The sequence below is a fragment of the Schistocerca serialis genome, chromosome 6 (assembly GCF_023864345.2).
Source record: "Schistocerca serialis cubense isolate TAMUIC-IGC-003099 chromosome 6, iqSchSeri2.2, whole genome shotgun sequence".
Taxonomy (NCBI): Eukaryota; Metazoa; Arthropoda; class Insecta; order Orthoptera; family Acrididae; genus Schistocerca; species Schistocerca serialis.
This window is the reverse complement of record NC_064643.1, coordinates 464,968,330-464,986,468: the sequence shown is the minus strand read 5'-3', so window position 1 is coordinate 464,986,468 and position 18,139 is coordinate 464,968,330. Positions and strand designations below refer to the sequence as shown.

The 18,139-nt window shown below is 37.9% G+C and overlaps 1 protein-coding gene across 2 annotated transcripts in view; it reads right to left on the bottom strand.

Annotated features, from left to right (window-relative positions):
- The window catches only part of LOC126484118 (uncharacterized), a 110,000-nt gene that overhangs the window by 16,319 nt on the left and 75,542 nt on the right, over positions 1–18,139 (bottom strand). For both annotated transcript variants that reach the window (XM_050107502.1, XM_050107501.1), the window contains exon 4: positions 7,882–8,092. In XM_050107502.1, coding sequence (XP_049963459.1) covers positions 7,882–8,092 — 211 coding nt within the window. The remainder of the gene's footprint in view (positions 1–7,881; positions 8,093–18,139) is intronic.

Here is an 18,139-nt window from a genome sequence, read left to right as displayed (position 1 = left end):
CTCGGGGAAGATCAGTTTGGATTCCATAGAAATATTGGAACACGTGAGGCAATACTGACCCTACAACTTATCTTAGAAGCTAGATCAAGAAAAGGCCAACCTACGTTTCTAGCATTTGTAGACTTAGAGAAAGCTTTTGACAATGTTGATTGGAATACTTTTTTTCAAATTCTGAAGGTGGCGGGGGTAAAATACAGGGAGCGAAAGGCTATTTACAATGTACAGAAACCAGAAGGCAGTTATAGAGTCAAAGGGCATGAAAGGGAAGCAGTGGTTGGGAAGGGAGTGAGACAGGATTGTAGCCTATCCCCGATGTTATTCAATCTGTATATTGAGCAAGCAGTAAAGGAAACAAAAGAAAAATTTGGAATAGGAATTAAAATCCATGGAGAAGAAATAAAATCTTTGAGGTTCGCCGATGACATTGTAATTCTGTCAGAGACAGCAAAGGACCTGGAAGAGCAGCTGAATGGAATGGACAGTGTCTTGAAAGGAGGATATAAGATGAACATCAACAAAAGCAAAACGAGGATAATGGAATGTAGTCAAATTAAATCAGAGGAATTAGATTAGGAAATGAGATGCATAAAGTAGTAAATGAGTTTTGCTTTTTGGGGAGCAAAATAATTCAGGATGGTCGAAGTAGAGAGGATATAAAATGTAGACTGGCAAGGGCAAGGAAGGCCTTTCTGGAGAAGAGAAATTTGTTAACATCGAGTATAGATTTAAGTTTCAGAAAGTTGTTTCTGAAAGTATTTGTATGGAGTGTAGCCATGTATGGAAGTGAAATGTGGACAATAAATAGTTTAGACAAGAAGAGAATAGAAGCTTTCGAAATGTGGTGCTACAGAAGAATGCTGAAGATTAGATGGGTAGATCACATAACTAATGAGGAGGTATTGAATAGAATTGGGGAGAAGAGAAATTTGTGGCACAACTTGACTAGAAGAAGGGATTGGTTGGTAGGACATATTCTGAGGCATCAAAGCATCACCAATTTAGTATTGAAGGGCATCGTGGAGGATAAAAATCGTAGAGGGAGATCAAGAGATGAATACACTAAACTGATTCAGAAGGATGTAGGTTGCGCTAGGTACTGGGAGATGAAGAAGCTTGCACAGGATAGAGTAGCATGGAGAGCTGCATCAAACCAGTCTCTGGACTGAAGACCACAACAACAACAACATTCATAGTTTATTTACATTGTGTCATGTCCTCTACACTATCTCTCACAATATCTCACAAAATTAACTAATCTAACTCTGGCTAACGACTACTTACATTCAGTACCTGTAATTCCAGCACTTTGTCACTGTTTATCATTTTCAAAAATTCTAGAGAAATTAATGAAAACCAGACTCATAAATTACTTAGATGCTCACAAACTTCTAAACTGCAATCAACATGGCTTTCGCTCGGGCCACAGCACAGAATCAGCTATCCATGCCTATACCAAAGAGATTGTCAGGAGTCTCGACACTAAAAAATGTGTAGTAGGAATTAACTTAGATTTATCTAAAGCTTTTGATACAGTAAACCACAAAATTCTGTTAAACAAGATGGAGGCAATAGGTGTAAGGGGAGTCGTGAAGCAGTGGTTTGAATCTTACCTTCAAGATAGAACTCAGGTAGTAGAAGTCATCGCAGAACATAAAAATCAGAAAATCAAGTGGGTCTCAGATGCAAAGAAATTGGAAATAGGTGTCCCACAGGGCAGTGTTCTTGGTCCCTTATTATTCTTGCTTTATATAAATGACATAAAAAATCCTAATATTTCTACCAAAATAATGTTGTTCGCAGATGACACTAGCATAATTATAAGTGATGATAAAAAATCATTAACTACCACAACTGATATAGTCCTGAAATATATTCAACATTGGTTTAATGCTAATGAGTTAACACTTAATCTAAGTAAAACAAATTATATACAGTATGGCAAAGCAACTCAAGATATGGACCTCCAGTTAAAACTAATGGATAAGAAGATAGAGAGTGTACAATCCACAAAGTTTTTGGGCATGCACATTGATCAAAACTTAAGCTGGAAAGACCATCTCAAGTACTTATCCCAAAGGCTCAATTCGGCATGTTTTGCATTGAGGATATTATCTAGAGTATGCAGCACAGACTGTACTAGACTAGTGTATTTTGCTTACTTTCAGTCCATCGTCTCTTATGGCATAGTGTTCTGGGGTAAAACTAAATCAAGCTTAACAGATATCTTCAAATTTCAGAAAAGAGCTGTACGAATCATAACACATAACTCTCCAAGAACTCATTGTAGGCCCCTTTTCAAAGAACTGCAAATACTCACAATACCATCACTGTATATTTATAAAAGCATTCTGTGTACAAGAGCACATATGAAAAATCTACATACAAATGAGGACTGCCATAATTATAATACTAGAACTTGTAAGAATTTGTATGTAGAAAGGGTAAGGACAACACAAACCCAAAAGCATGTAAGTTATTTTGGAATAAAAGTCTACAATGCTCTGCCAGTGTACATGAAGGCAATAATAGATGAAGTAAAATTTAAGACTGAGCTTAAAAATTACCTTTTAAGCAAAACTTTCTATGACGTAGATGAGTACTTTGATTGTGTGTAAATTTATTGCCAAAAATTTTAATTTATATGTCTAAATTTGTACTTTTAAAAAATGCCTTGAAAGTGATATTCCATTATTATGTCTGTAGTACTTGTACTAGTATGATAACTTTGTTGTGACAATTCCTACATCATGTAAATGATATACAGGAAGATAATAAAATGAAATGAAATGAAATGAAATGTTTACAAACTTTTAAGTCACGATTCATAACTTCATCAAATCTGATATATTTGAACAGTAGTTAAATTAACTATAAGAAGATAAATCATAAACAACAGCCAACATTGATTCTGACCATTACATAACATGCATCAAAGTCAAGTTCACTCCCAAGAGAATTTTCTTTAAGAAAACTCCCCTACTGAAATTTGACACAAAAAAAATCTACAAAAAAATTCACAGAGAAAGCACAAGCCCTCATTCCTCTGAAGAAGAATATCAAGCACCCCTGGTGGGACACAGATTGTGAGAATGCAATTGTCACCAGGAAATTAGCATACCAGTAATACAACAGTAACAAGTACCCAGAAAATTTACAGGTGTTCATTCAACAAAACATGGAAGACAACAGCAAAAATTATTAGCCAATCCAAGAGGAAATACCTGAAGGAACAGCTAGACTCTATAGAGGACAACTTCCGCAACTACAATGCAAGGGACTTCTACAGAACATTTGCAGGGCACATCCAAGGACACACACCACTGAACCTCTGCTTTAGAAATAGTGATGGAAAATTGGCACTGATGGATAAGGAGAACTGCAAGGTGCTGGCACAGTACTTCTCAGAAATTCTCAGTTGCCCAGAACCCACAGAGAGATTCCCAGACAAAGAACCTATAGACAGACACACAGACTCACTACCCCGACACAAGAGGAAGTCCACAGGCACATCCTCAGCCTCAAAGACAACAGGACACCTGGTGAAGATGGCATAGTGGCTGAACTATGGAAAAACCTTAGACCAAACTCATTCAGAGAACTCACACAGATCATAACAGACATATGACATCAGAAAAGTTGCCAGATGACTGGTCATGCGCATTGACCCACCCTCTGCACAAAGAGGGTGACCCCACAGATGTGAACAATTATGGGGCATCTCACTAATACAAGTCTAATACAAGTCACATACAAGGTACTCTCAGCATGCCTACTCCAAAGAACATGGAACCAACTGGAACATAAGATCAGCGAATACCAGGCGGGCTTCCATCCTGGTCACTCCTGTGCAGAACAAATCTTCAATCTGAAGACTACTCTGAAAATCAAAGCCTTCAGGAAGAGTCCAGTCATTTGCACCTTCATTGACTTCAAGAAGGCATATGATTCCATCGAACACCAGTCATTGTTCAACATTCTACATGAAAAAGGTTTGGATGGCAAGACACGGTGACTGATCAAACAGGCACTGACAAACAGAGACATCTAAGGTGAAATTCAAGGGGGAAATCTGCGAACCCTTTGAGATCAAGACAGGTGTTCACCAAGGTGATGGACTCTCACCACTCCTCTTCAACCTAGTGCTGGATAAGGTCATCAAGGACTGGGAGAAAGAGTAGCAAATACAAGGCCATTGGAAGCCAGTGCAACTTGGGCAACCCAAGGATAAGCTGGAGATTGGCTGTCTAGCCTTCGCAGACGATCTGGCACTACTCACCGATAATGAAACTACAGCAACAACACAGATAGAAGTACTCAAAGAGTGCGCAGAAAAAGTAGGGCTACAGATTTCGCTACAGATTTCCTTTCAGAAAACTGAGTTCTTCTGCACGAAAGTAAACATTCCAAATTTGAACACAAAGTATGGCCAGATCAACAGAGTCACACATTTTAAGTACCTAGGTGAAGTGCCCTAACTGACAGGAAAGGAGAAAACTACCCAGAACACAAGGTTATTGAAAATGAAGAGAGCCTTATACAAAACACAGGGTATTTACAACAAGAAATTTCTGTCCCCTGCACCAAAATTCATCACTAGAACACTGTAATCAAACCTGAGCTGCTATATGCTAGTGAGACACTGATGTTACACACAAAGGCCGACTTTGAGAACATTCTCACATAGGAAAGCAAAATCATTAGGAAAATTATTGGGCCAAAACTCACAGATGATGGATATAGGCTTCACTCCAGGGACACCACAGACTTCTCCAACATTGCAGCGGATATTAGAAAGAGGCGACTAAAATTTTATGGACACATAAACAAACTCCCACAGACCAGATTCATCAACAGAATCCTCAGGTACATCCAGAGACCCAAGACCACCACACCCTGGATGACACAAGTCAAAACTGATCTGGAAAGAGCTCAGACAGATTCAGTGGATGTCATGGACAAAGGCATCTATAGACACAAGGTGTACAAGTGGAAAGTGATGTCAGAGAAAACAGCACCTAAAACCCAAAGGTCAAAGTGGATGGAAGAAAGGAAGAGAGCCTTTAGCGAATGAATGAATGAAGGAGTGCTAGAAGAACAGGAGGAACAAGTAGTCATGAATGTTTCGCATGGTCTGATAAAAGGCCTGTAACGTGTGTAATAATAATGCACACCTATGATAAAAGTCAAGTTCTGAAAAATAATACTTCTGGAGAAAAATGTATGTCTCTCCTTTAATGCGTATAACTTGATTCTCTTTCTTTAAATCTGATTACTGAATACACACAAATTCTACACAAATATGGCATAATGGTATAAAATTCATTTCCCTTATAGAAATATTACAAGTTTTATAGTCCAAATACCAAATAAAACCTTCACGGCTGTTGAGCTTTCTTCTCCCCCCACAAAAACATAATGTTTCAATTTTATTGTTCGTATCTTCCCTGGGGGCTCTTCAGACAACAAAAAACTGTCAAAGAAAATAATTCAATGTACATATCTTGTAAAGGTAACAACAGTCACACTCTTTCTACACATTGAGGTGACAGAGGTCACAGCATATCTCCTAATATCATGCCGGACCTCCTTTTGCTCTGCATAGTCCAACAATTTGACATGGCATGGACTGATGCCCCTTGCAGAGATATTGAGCCAAGTTGCCTCTATAGCCATCTGTAATTCCAAAAGTGTTGCTGGTGCAGGATTTTGATCATGAACTGACATCTCAATTACATCCCATAAAAGTTCAATTTGATTCACATCAGGTGATCTGGGTCACCAAATCTTTCACTCAAATTATCCAGAATGTTCTTCAAACCAATTGCAAACAATTGTAGCTTGGCGACAGGGCACATTATGAAATGGCTGCAAATGGTCTCCAAGTAGCCAAACATAATCATTTCCACTCAATGATCGATTCATTTGGACTAGAAGAAACAGTCCAATCCACGTAAATGCAGCCCACACCATTATGGAACCACCTTGTTGAAAACCTAGGTCCATGGCTTTGTGGGGTCTGTGCTACACTTGAACCATACAGTCAGCTCTTACCAACTGCAATTGGGACTCATCTCACAAGGTCACAGTTTTCCATTCATCTAAGATCCAAATGATACAGTCATGAGCCCAGGAGAGATGCTGCAGATGATGTCATGCTGTCAGCAAAGGCACTCGCATTGGTCATCTTTTTCCATAGCGCTTTTATGCCAAATTTAGCCACCTGCCCTGTCAGATAAGTTCATCACACATCCCACATTGATTTCTGTAGTTATTTCATGCAGTTCTGCTTGTCTGTTAGCATTGACAGCTCTTTGCAAGCACTGCTGCTCTCAGTCACTAAGTGAAGGCTGTCTGTCATTGTGTTGTCAGTGGTGAGAGGTAATGCCTAAAATCTGGTATTCTCAGCACACACTTGACATTGTGGGTCTTGGAATATTTAATTTCCTAACAATTTTTAAAATGGAATGTCCCATGTGTCTAGCTCCATCTACCTTTCCATGCTCAAAGTCTGTTAATTTCCATCACAAGGCCATAAATACGTCTGAAACATTTTCACATGAATCACCTGAGTACAAACGACAGCTCCACCAATACATTGCCCTTTTATACCTTCTGTGTGCGATACTACCACTATCCATATATATTCATATCATTATCCCATGACTTCTGTCATCTCAGTGTAGAAGAAAGATGTTGTTGGTTGCTGTATGTCAGGCTCACATTAGTAGAACATCTTAATTTAAGAAGTTCTTGCAGCTTGTAGTTCAGGGAGGGTAGAATTTTTTCCAAGTAGCCAAAAGTAAATTATTTTTTTTAATTCTGGTAGTGAAATGCCTTTACAAGTGTTACTAATGTTTCTCGCACTTTGCAACCAGCTTGCTACTTTCTTAAATTCTGGAGTCAAAGCCAGAATACTGTAAGAATAGCCTCCAGTGAAACTGAAGTTACTTTTCAGAATTTCTATGACATCCAAGAGTTTCCATGCGCAAATGTTCACTTCTTCATATAAAACATAAGTACTGTTTAAATACATACTTCAGAAGAATTCTCTCATTGCTTCACTTCAACCAACTCCACACTTTGTTTTAAGCATGCCTGTCATTTATCTTTATGTATATAGTCCTCTGTACACCTTGCCGTTTCACACACGTATACTTAAACACAGTCTCACACCATCTCATTAAATCCCACACTGCGTAAATAGTGCTCAAAATTTTGTTTGTGTGGCTATCTAAAAACTAAAACTAAACTCTGTCCAAACAGGCCTCGAAAGGCTCAATGGTACTGACTGCTGCTGAGTCATCGTCAGCCAACAGGCATCACTTCAGGCAGGTGTGGAGGGGCATTTGGTCAGCACACCAATCATCCAGCCATAGTCAGTTTTCGTGAACAGAGCCACTACTTCTCAGTCAAGTAACTCCTCAATTGTCCTCACAAGGGCTGAGTGCATCTTGTTGTCAACTGCACTCGATAGACCCACGCGACCACCCATCCAAGTGCTATCCAAGCCCAACAGTGCTTAACTTCAGTGATCTGAGGGGGACTTATGTGAGAATTATGGCAAGGCTATTGGCTATGTGGCTATCTACCTCTAACATTTTTTAAAAATTTCACTCAGGATTTTCAAGTACCATGTCATTAATGCAAATAATTATTCATTTGTTCACAGAATTCATCATGAAGGAGAACCTTTGGGGAAGTGGAATAAGTCAAAACACACATTTTCACAGAGAAGTAGTTGTTAGAAATCACTTCGGTGTGCTGTATTAACAGTCAACAATTATGAAACTGATATTTACAATTTTTACCCACAAGTGCAAAAATGGACAAAGTAAGATTGGCAGGATTGACTGATTCACAAGCTCCGTAGTGTCTACAAACCTTTAAACAACTGGCAGCTTTTTTAAATTCTTCTGGCTCCTGGTCTTTCATTGCCAATGACAGGCCATGAAATCTTCCCAAACATCTCAAAACACTGGCACAATGTTCAAAATCAAGACTTTCTGTTCGAGAAGCTGATTTGAACCCAGTTGGGCTTACATCCTCCATCACAATGAAATCATTTTCACCATCTGCAACAGCCTTGAAACACCTAAAACACAAAATATAATGCAAAAAATATAATAAAAGCTTGTGTGTCCCTACTTTTATTCTATGATTTTTTTGCGCAATTAAGTTCCTAAAGGCACTGTACTGATCAAGTGAATTAATGTGAAAGAAGAGAAGAGAGATTTCTTTCTCTGCAATCCCAGCTCTGTAGCTTTACTGTTGGTGATAACTCCATCTAATAACTCAAGAACATATTTCTGCATTACTTGTTTGGCTACATCATTAACAAAGTAATGCATGTGATATGAATATCTACTGTGATTCTGGCATCAAACAAACACAACTTATTATCTTGAATTTGATCACATACAACAAGTGTGACTATACAGAAAAGAATATAAATGTGTTATTGGTTTTCATTATAATATCTGGCATCAATAGCTGTATGCTCTGTTTATCAGTTTTGTAGGGGCAACTACAGGACTTTCATGCAACATCTGTACATCACCCCCAAAGAAATAAGTATGAATGTTACTGGAAATTATGTTTTGTGACAATGTATCTGAAGTATCATCTTAAGTTATTCACAATCTTACAGAATAACAAACCTTCCTTCTTAGAGACGATGCTGTGGATGACATTCAGCACTCGTCTATTCTCTGACTTGCACATACAAAAGGAGATGCTCCAGAGAAATGGGATGAGTAAGAAAAAAAAGCATTTACAAACTATTTCTGACTATTATAGTGACACTAACATCTACCAGAAATTACAGCACCCTCAAATATCAGTAACTACTTCCTCATAATGGCAGACACAATACACTTGCTAACAATTAACAACAAACATGTGTGATATCTGCTCAAAATGCCATTAGGCTCAAAAACCTATAGCCTACAGAAATTACTGTTTCTTTGATTTTCATCCTGAAGACTAATTTGATGCAGCATATAATGAAACTGGTCAATGCTACACTCTCATTCTCTACTGAAGAACACAATACAACACAGTCCAATAAAACTTCACATACAATTATTTTTTATATTTTTATTTATAACTTAAATGATTTTAAATCAAGTGTACACTTGTATCAGTATGAGATACACATGGAAATTCCATCTGCACCTGAATTTGGTTAGAGAATATTGTACAGATTTTGTAATTTTTTAATTATATATATTTTTTAATTTTCATTTTTTACATTTCCAATTATTATTATTATCAGTAGTATTGTTGTTGTTGTCATTGTTGTTGATTACTGAAATATTTATAAAATATCAAAAAGAATGTACAGTGTGAATGAACTATTTTTGTTAGTTAATGTTATGGTTACTATTTTCGGTGTAACATCTTTAAGGCAGGAGTTGTATTACATCAAGCGTGTCTGTGTAGTGAGTTGTATTATGAATCTAGTGTCATTTGTATGCAACAGAGGCAAATAGTAATAAAATATGGAACATCACACAAGTAACCTGTGACATTTCATTTAATACTATACATAAAATTATACTTATTTATCCATGTATGTTATGAGACAACAAAATTTCTGATTCTGATTGAACCCAGTAATCAATTTTGCAAATCTGTGCCCAGAACAAGAATGAGCACTAAAGGAAAACCAACAGAAGATAAGAAAAATGAAATTTTTATGAATTTCCACTTAAATTAATGATCAATCTAACATTTTTCTCTTATTTTTTCCCAGCATACTAAGAAAAGATGTCAGCAACAAAAATAATTTTTGTAAATTTTAATTTTTTTGTCAAAGTGAATTATGACGTAAATTAGAAATTTTCCATGCTAGTCTATCCTGTGCAAACCTTTTTATTTCTGCATAATTACTGCAATCTAAATACATTTCAGCCTGTGATACTTCCATCCATTATCAAACACACTATTCCTTGATGTCTTGACAGTGTATCCTGTTAACCAATCCCTTCCTTTAGTAAGTTGTGCCACAAATTTCACTTCTCCCCAATTTCATTCATTAATTATCTGATCTATTCATCTAACCTTCAACATTCCTCTGTAGTCCAACATTTTAAAAGCTTCAGTTCTCTTCATGTCTGTACTGTTTATCATCTGTTTCACTTCCATACAGAGCTGTATGCCAGGCACATTACCAACAGAGAACTCTCTGCAACACTTAAATTTATATTCAACATTAACAAATTTTTGTTTTCAGATAGCCACTGACAGTTATTTTTCTACCAGAAGAGCAAAACATATCTACTACTGTTAGTGCCTCATTTACTAATATAATTCCAGCAACATCATCTGATTTATTAACTACATTCCATTACCCTTGTTTCATTTTTATTAATGTTTATTTCATAACCTCTTTTCAATACATTATCCATTCTGTTAAACTGTTCTTCAAGCCCTTTGCATAGCTGACAGAATTCCAATGTCATTAGCAAACCGCATACTATTAATTTCTTCTCCCTGAACTTTAATTTCCCTTCCATATCTCCTTTAGGCTGGTTAACAACAGGCCAGTAATCTAGTCAAGTTGTAAGTTAGTAACTAAAAGTGTCTGAAGTGTTGTTTAGTAAAGTTAGTAAGTAAAACAGTTTAATCAGCCCAATGTATTATGTCGAATAATGGCCCATTAAGTAGCCCCTCCCCCTGCCCCAGCTCACTTACAATTGGCACACCACTGGACATGTGTGAACACCATTTGTTTAGTAGTATGCATTATTGTCCATAATCATTCTGCTCTCTGTTTTCTGTCATCTGTTTCTTGGAAGTCAGCAAAATGGGTTGCTGTTGTGATGATACAACAGTTAAGCTAGTTTCTCTTTATGTAGAACAGGAGTGCTTGTGGGATGCACACTATACAAAAATAAAGCAGTCAAGGTAACCAGAATGAAAGAGTGGGAAAAGATGATGAAAACCCACAGCTTTCAGGAAAAGCAGATTAAAAAGAAAATAAAAAGCACCTAGTCAGTATTTATTCTTTATTTTTAGATTCTGTACATTGTACTACAATAAGCATTTGATCTACACTGTACCATTAACTGTGCAGTACTAAAATTATCACACTGCATATTCCTAACAGATTCACCTACTTCCAAGAATTGAAGAAAATTAAGGATCAAATTTATCAGGGAGAGGTGTGGACACAGTGTACGTACCAAGGATTAAATGGTTTAAGATACTGGATGAATGTCCCAGGAACTTGAACATGGAAACTATACAAAGTGAAAGCAATTTGGTAAGCCAGTATTTAAGACACATGTTTATCATTTATGCTTCAAAATAAGTATATAAGAAGTTTGAAACCCACTTCAGTAGCCACTGAAATTGTCCAAAAGCTGTCTTCTAGAAAATCACTCATGTCTGCCAATAAATCGATCCTTCCCCTACTATTTAGGCAGCATACTGTTCCCAAATAGCATGGGAGTTGTGTGATCCACAATGGGCTGAAGTTCTTGGTAACTCTTTCAGAAGTACATTGGATGCTCCTTGCAAATCTCTTTGGGAGATCCATTTTTGTACTCAATTTTTCTTTTTGTTCCTCACAGTTTCAATCTCTTCTTTCACCTCTTCCAGTATAACCATTGCTGCAAGATGTACAGCTTTGTTAGCTATCACTCAGAAAATCATGTTGCAGTGTATGCCTCAATAACAGCCAACAATTGACTGCCAGTTAAATCAAGTGTGAATGCAGACTTGCTTATTTGATGTTAGCTCTCAAGTAGAGCTACTAAATCACTTGCTGCTTGACTACATTACTAGCCTTGTGTGAAGCAGCCTTGGGTGCTCAGCTGTTTCATCATTGTACAGATAGAGCTCCACCAAGGATAGGCTACAATGCTGTCTCACTCATTTCTCAACTACTGCATGCATTTCATGTCCTTTGACTCTTACATTTCCAGTGTAACTTGTGTATAAATCATAAATAACCTTCTGCATCCTGTATTTTATCCCAGCTACTATCAGAATTGCAAATTATGTTTTAAGGCCAACAGTTACAAAAGCTTTCTATAAATCTACTACAAATTTTATAAATGTAAGCTTGCCTTTCTTCAATCTATCTTCTACAATAAGTCATAGGGTCAGTACTGCTCACATTTCTTAAATTACTCCAAGACCCAAACTGAACTTCCATGAGGTAGGCTACTACCAGTATTCCCATTCTTCTATAAATAATGTGTGTCAGTATTTTGCAACCATGACTTGTCAAACCGATAGTTTGGTAATATTCACACCTGCCTTTTTTTGAATTGGTACTTTACCTGCCTCATAGATCTTCTGTGCCAGGTGGAATATTATTGTCATGGTAAGTTCTCGTAAGATACTCAATAACTCCCGACAGAATGTTTGGTATCCAGCTCAGTGGAAGTTGAATGCTCACAGGAGGTACTGGACCTAAATGGTTGTTAGAGGGCACAGTCCTGCTGTAGCACTGCGCTCACATAGTGAATGTGCCACTCATCTCACCATGTGAATATGCCAGCCAACAGTGTTCCTTGTGATTGACATAAATATGGCTGCCCATTGAACCATCATCAGCTCTGTACTCATGTGTGATATTGTCAGTTGCTGTCATCGCTGTATTACACACTACTGGATATCAACCCCATTTGGTACTTTGCCTTTCTCTCTGGTCACAATTCAGATTGTATTGTTCTTTGGTCTTGGCCTGTTCACATCATTGTGGCAAAAGTTTCTGCTTGGCACTTCATTGGTTACATAGGTGCTTTGCTTTTGTCCTTGTCTGTGTCATGTCCACCATCAGACAGCCATGTTTAGCTTGGTTATCTCTTGGTGTTGTATTTCTCTTCCACTGGTGGGCTTTCCACCTTGTGGCTTTAGCTGTTTCTCTCCTGAGTTCTGATGCATGCACTGATATCAAGTTACTCATGAATATAGCAGAGTGTTGTCTACTCCAAGTGTGTTGTTTCAACTTAGGTCTTTAGTGCAATCTCAAATTCTTTTTGCGGTATCATATGTCCCATCTCATTGTGATTAACTTCCTCTTCCCTTTCTATAATGTTGTCTTCAGGTTTGTTTCCCTTGTATAGCTATTCTTTATATTCCATCTTTTAGATTTCTCTTATATTTTCTTGACAGATTTATAGACATGTATGCTTCTACAGCCTTGCATTTCTTTTCTAGCCATTACTACTTTGCCTTCTTGGACTTCCTATCAATCTCATCTTTTTATGTCTGCATTCCCCTTTGACTGCTGCATTTTTGTATTTTCTCCTCTTGTCAACTAAATTCATTGCCTCATATGTTATATAAAGATTTCTACCGGGCATTGTCTGTTTGCCTATTTGGTACTCAATAACCAGTCAAAATCTTCAGACAGTTTCACATCTGCCATCTCATATTCATCTACTTCCTCTTCTCTTGGCATAATACTGTCTTGATGTTCATTGCCTGTATAGTCCTTTCTTTGTTCAGTACTAGCTGTCCATCTGAGTTTTAATGGCAGAAGATTGGGGTGGCAATCATTAAAACAAAGACATTCTTCATTGGGCGAGATCTTTTCATGACATTTCAATTGCCAGCTTTCTCCTCTAAAATTTTATTTTGATTGGCACCTACATAGGGAGAAATGGACGTCACAATAAATAAGAGAAATCAGAGCTTGCATGGAAAGATTTAGCTCTTCATTTTTACAACGTGCTATTCAAGAGTGGAACAAATGCGAAAGAGTCTGAAAGTTGTCTTATGAATGCTCTGCCAACCACTTCAATGTTAATTTCAGAGTAGTCATGTAGATGAAGTGTTCCCAATATTCATAAGGCTGTTTCTCTTTCCCCAAAAGTTTCTACAGACAGCTCTACATCTCTCCTTGAGCCATATCCACTTTCCCATTTTCACTTCCTGTCAATCTAGTTTTTTAGGAGTATATTTTCTCTTTTTCCTGCTCCACTTCCTGAATTTTTATATTTTCCTCTTTTCTTCAGTTCAATTGAATTCCACATCTACATTTATACTCTGAAAACCACAGCAAAGTGCACGGCAAACTGTACTTCCCATTGTACCACATATGATCACCTCTTTCCATTCCATTTATGTATGGAGCATGGGAAAAATTACTGTTAAAATGGAGTGTGTGTTGTAATTAATCTAATTTTGTTTCCATGATCCCTACTGGAGCAATATGTTGGGGGTTGTAACATATTCCTACAGCCATCATTTACAGCTGGGTCTTGAAGCTTTCTATGTAGGCTTTTTCGGGATAGTTTGTGACTATTTTCAAGTGTCTGCTAATTCAATTCTTTCAGCATCTCTACGACACTCTGCCACTTTGTAACACCTACAACAATTTGTGCCATTGTTCCTCATATACATTCAATATCCCCTGCTAGTCCTATTTGGAATGGGTCCCACACACTTGAGCAGTATTCCAGGATGGATCATACAAGTGATTTGTAAGCACTCTCCTTTAGAGACTGAATGAATTTCCATTGAATTCTACCAATAAATCAAAGTCTGCCACCTGCTTTACCTAGGGCCGAGTCTATGTGAGCATTCAATTTCAAAGCTCTACGATGTCTTATATCTAGTTATTTGTAGGAGTTGGCCAATTTCAGGTGTGAGTCATTGATACTGTAGTCATAGGATACTATTTTTGTTGTTGTTGTCTTCAGTCTGAGGATTGGCTTGACCCAGCTCTTCATGGTACTCTATTTTGTGTATGCCTCATCATCTCTGAATAACTACTACAACCTATATCATTCTGAATCTGTTCACTGTATTTATCTCCTGGTCTCCCTTTATGATTTTTACTTTCCAACATTTCCCCACAAATACTAAATTGGAGATCCTTCTCAGAATGTGCCCTATCAACCGATCCCTTCTTTTAGTCAAGTTGTGCCACAGATTTCTTGTCTCCCGAGTTCCATTCAGTACCTCCTCATTATGCGATCTACCCATCTGTCTTAGACACTATATTGTAGCACCAAATTTCAAAATCCTCTGTTCTCTTCTTGTGTGGACTGTTTATCATCCATGTTTCATTTCCACTCCTGTCTACACCCAATACAAATACCTTCAGAAAAGACTTTCTAACACTTGACTCCATAATCAATGTAAACAAATTTTTCTTCTTCAGAAATGCTTTTCTTGCCGCTGCCAGTCTATATTTTATATCCTCTCTACTTTGACCATCATCAGTTATTTTGCTGCCTAAATAACAAAACTCATCTACTACTTTTAGAGTCTCATTTCATAATCTAATTCACTCATCATCACCTGATTTAATTTGATTACATTCCATTATCCGTGTTTTGCTTTAGTGTATGTTCATATTATACGCTCCTTTCAAGACGCTGTCCATCCTTTGCAGCTGTTGTTCCAACTCCTTTGTTGTCTCTGGCAGAATTTCAAAGTCATTGGCAAACCTCAAAGTTTTTATTTCTTCTCCCTCAACTTTAATTCCTACTCCAAATTTTTCTTTGGTTTCTTAACTGCTTGCTCAATGTATCAATTGAAAAACAGTGGGGATAGGCTACAACCCTGTTTCACTCCCTTATCAACTACTGCTTTCATTTTGTGCCCCTCAACTCCGCCTCTGAAATAGTTGAATGTACTACAGTGGTGAGTGTGGGTGTAGTGTCTATCTTGCTTATGATGATGTGTTCACTGAGCTGTTCATATTGACACCCACATTCCTGTTTTCTTATACATTATCTAACTTACTTCTGCATTACTCCTACTTTATTTCTTATTTATAATCCTGTATTTACCTGACCAAAATTCCTGTTCCTCCTGCCACAGAACTTCACTAATTCTCGTTATATCTAAATTCAACCTATCCATTTCCCTTCTAAAATTTTCTAACCTACCTAACCAATTATGTGATCTAACATTCCATACTCTCACCTGTAGAGTGCCAATTTTGTTTCTCCTGATGACAACATCTGCCTGAGTAGTCCCTGCCTGCAGATCTGAATGCAGTACTATTTTACCTCCAAAATGTTTTACCCAAGAAGATACCCTCATCATTTAACCATAAAGTAGAGCTGCATTCCCATGAGGAAAAATTATGGCTTTAGTTTCCTCCCATTTTCAGCTGTTCACAGTAAGGATACTATGTTTTTTTCATTCTGTGAAGTGCATAGTTTTATGTTTTTGGAAATTTAAAGCATGGAGGCAATCATGCATGACTCTGAATCATGTTAAAGTCTGATGGAATATTTGTACAGCTGTTTTCAGACAGTACTTTATTATAGATACATTTAACATCTGTAAAAAAGCCTGAGGTTACTATTAGTATTGTGTGTAAGATCACTACTGCACAACATGAACAGCAAGGGTTCCAACACACTTCCCTGGGGCACATCCAAAGTTACTTCTACATCTGTCAATAACTAACCACCCAAAATAACATTCTGCATCCTCTCTAGCAAAAAATACTCAATCCAGTCACAAATTCCACTTTATTTCCCACAAAACAGCACTTTTGATAAGAAGCATAGATGTGGCACTGTCACTAACTGTCTGGATTCATGGTTGCCAGTATGTCATGTGAGAAAAGGACAAGTTGGGTTTCACATGATCAGTGTTTTTTTGGAATCCATGCTGGTTGGAATGGAGGCCATTCTGTTCAAGACACCTCATTATGTTTGAGCTCAGAATGTGTTCTAAGAGTTGGAAAAAATGTACATAAATGATTTTGGATGGTAATTCTGTGGACCACTTCCACTACCCGTTTTGTAGAAGGAAGTGGCCTGTGCTTTTTTCCAACTACTAAGCATAATGTTTTGTTCAAGGGATCTATGGTAAACTACAGTTAAAAGAGAAGCTAACTTGGCCAAAAATTTTGTATAATGTCTGATAGAGCTTCGCTGAATTTTAGTGATTTCAGCACATTCTCAACACTCATCTTTGCAGTGGTGTGAGAACTAAAGTGGTGTAATACTCCTGGATTTTCATTTTGTAAAGGAACATTTGGAAGCTGAGTTCAGCATTTCTACTTTTGCTTTGCTACCCTCAGTTTCAGTTCCTGCCTCATCCATGAGTGTCTGGACACTAACTTTGGTATCACTAACAGCTTCTACACTTGACCAAAATTTATTTGGATTTTGAGAAATATCCTTTAATAATATGCTGCTAAGTAGCATTTGAAGGCTTCACACATTACCCTCTTGAAAGCCAACTCCTTAAGCATTTCCTTATCTATAGCCTTTTGCTTTGTTTTGCACCAATTGTGCAGTAGTCTTTGTTTATAGGCTGTACCAGCATCATGTCTCCCCTGTATCCTTTCTTCCACGAGTGCTAGTTGCAAAATGTATGCAGGAGAACTGTGATGTCTGGAAGGCAGGAAATGTGATAATGTGAAGGCAAGTTGTTAGCCATGCTTGGATAGCTCAGTCAGTAAAGCACTTGCTAGTGAAAAACAAAGGTATCACGTGGGAGTCCCACTCCAGCAGACAGTTTTAAGCTGCCAGGAAATTTCAAATCCACGCACATTCTGCTGCAGAGTAAATAGTCATTCTGAAATAGTCAAATGTTAAAAATTCCACTGTTGATATTTGTATAGGACTTTCTGATGATATACACTCCTGGGAATTGAAATAAGAACACCGTGAATTCATTGTCCCAGGAAGGGGAAACTTTATTGACACATTCCTGGGGTCAGATACATCACATGATTACACTGACAGAACCACAGGCACATAGACACAGGCAACAGAGCATGCACAATGTCGGCACTAGTACAGTGTATATCCACCTTTCGCAGCAATGCAGGCTGCTATTCTCCCATGGAGACGATCGTAGAGATGCTGGATGTAGTCCTGTGGAATGGCTTGCCATGCCATTTCCACCTGGCGCCTCAGTTGGAGCAGCGTTCGTGCTGGACGTGCAGACCGCGTGAGACGACGCTTCATCCAGTCCCAAACATGCTCAATGGGGGACAGATCCGGAGATCTTGCTGGCCAGGGTAGTTGACTTACACCTTCTAGAGCACGTTGGGTGGCACGGGATACATGCGGACGTGCATTGTCCTGTTGGAACAGCAAGTTCCCTTGCCGGTCTAGGAATGGTAGAACGATGGGTTCAATGACGGTTTGGATGTACCGTGCACTATTCAGTGTCCCCTCGACGATGACCAGTGGTGTACGGC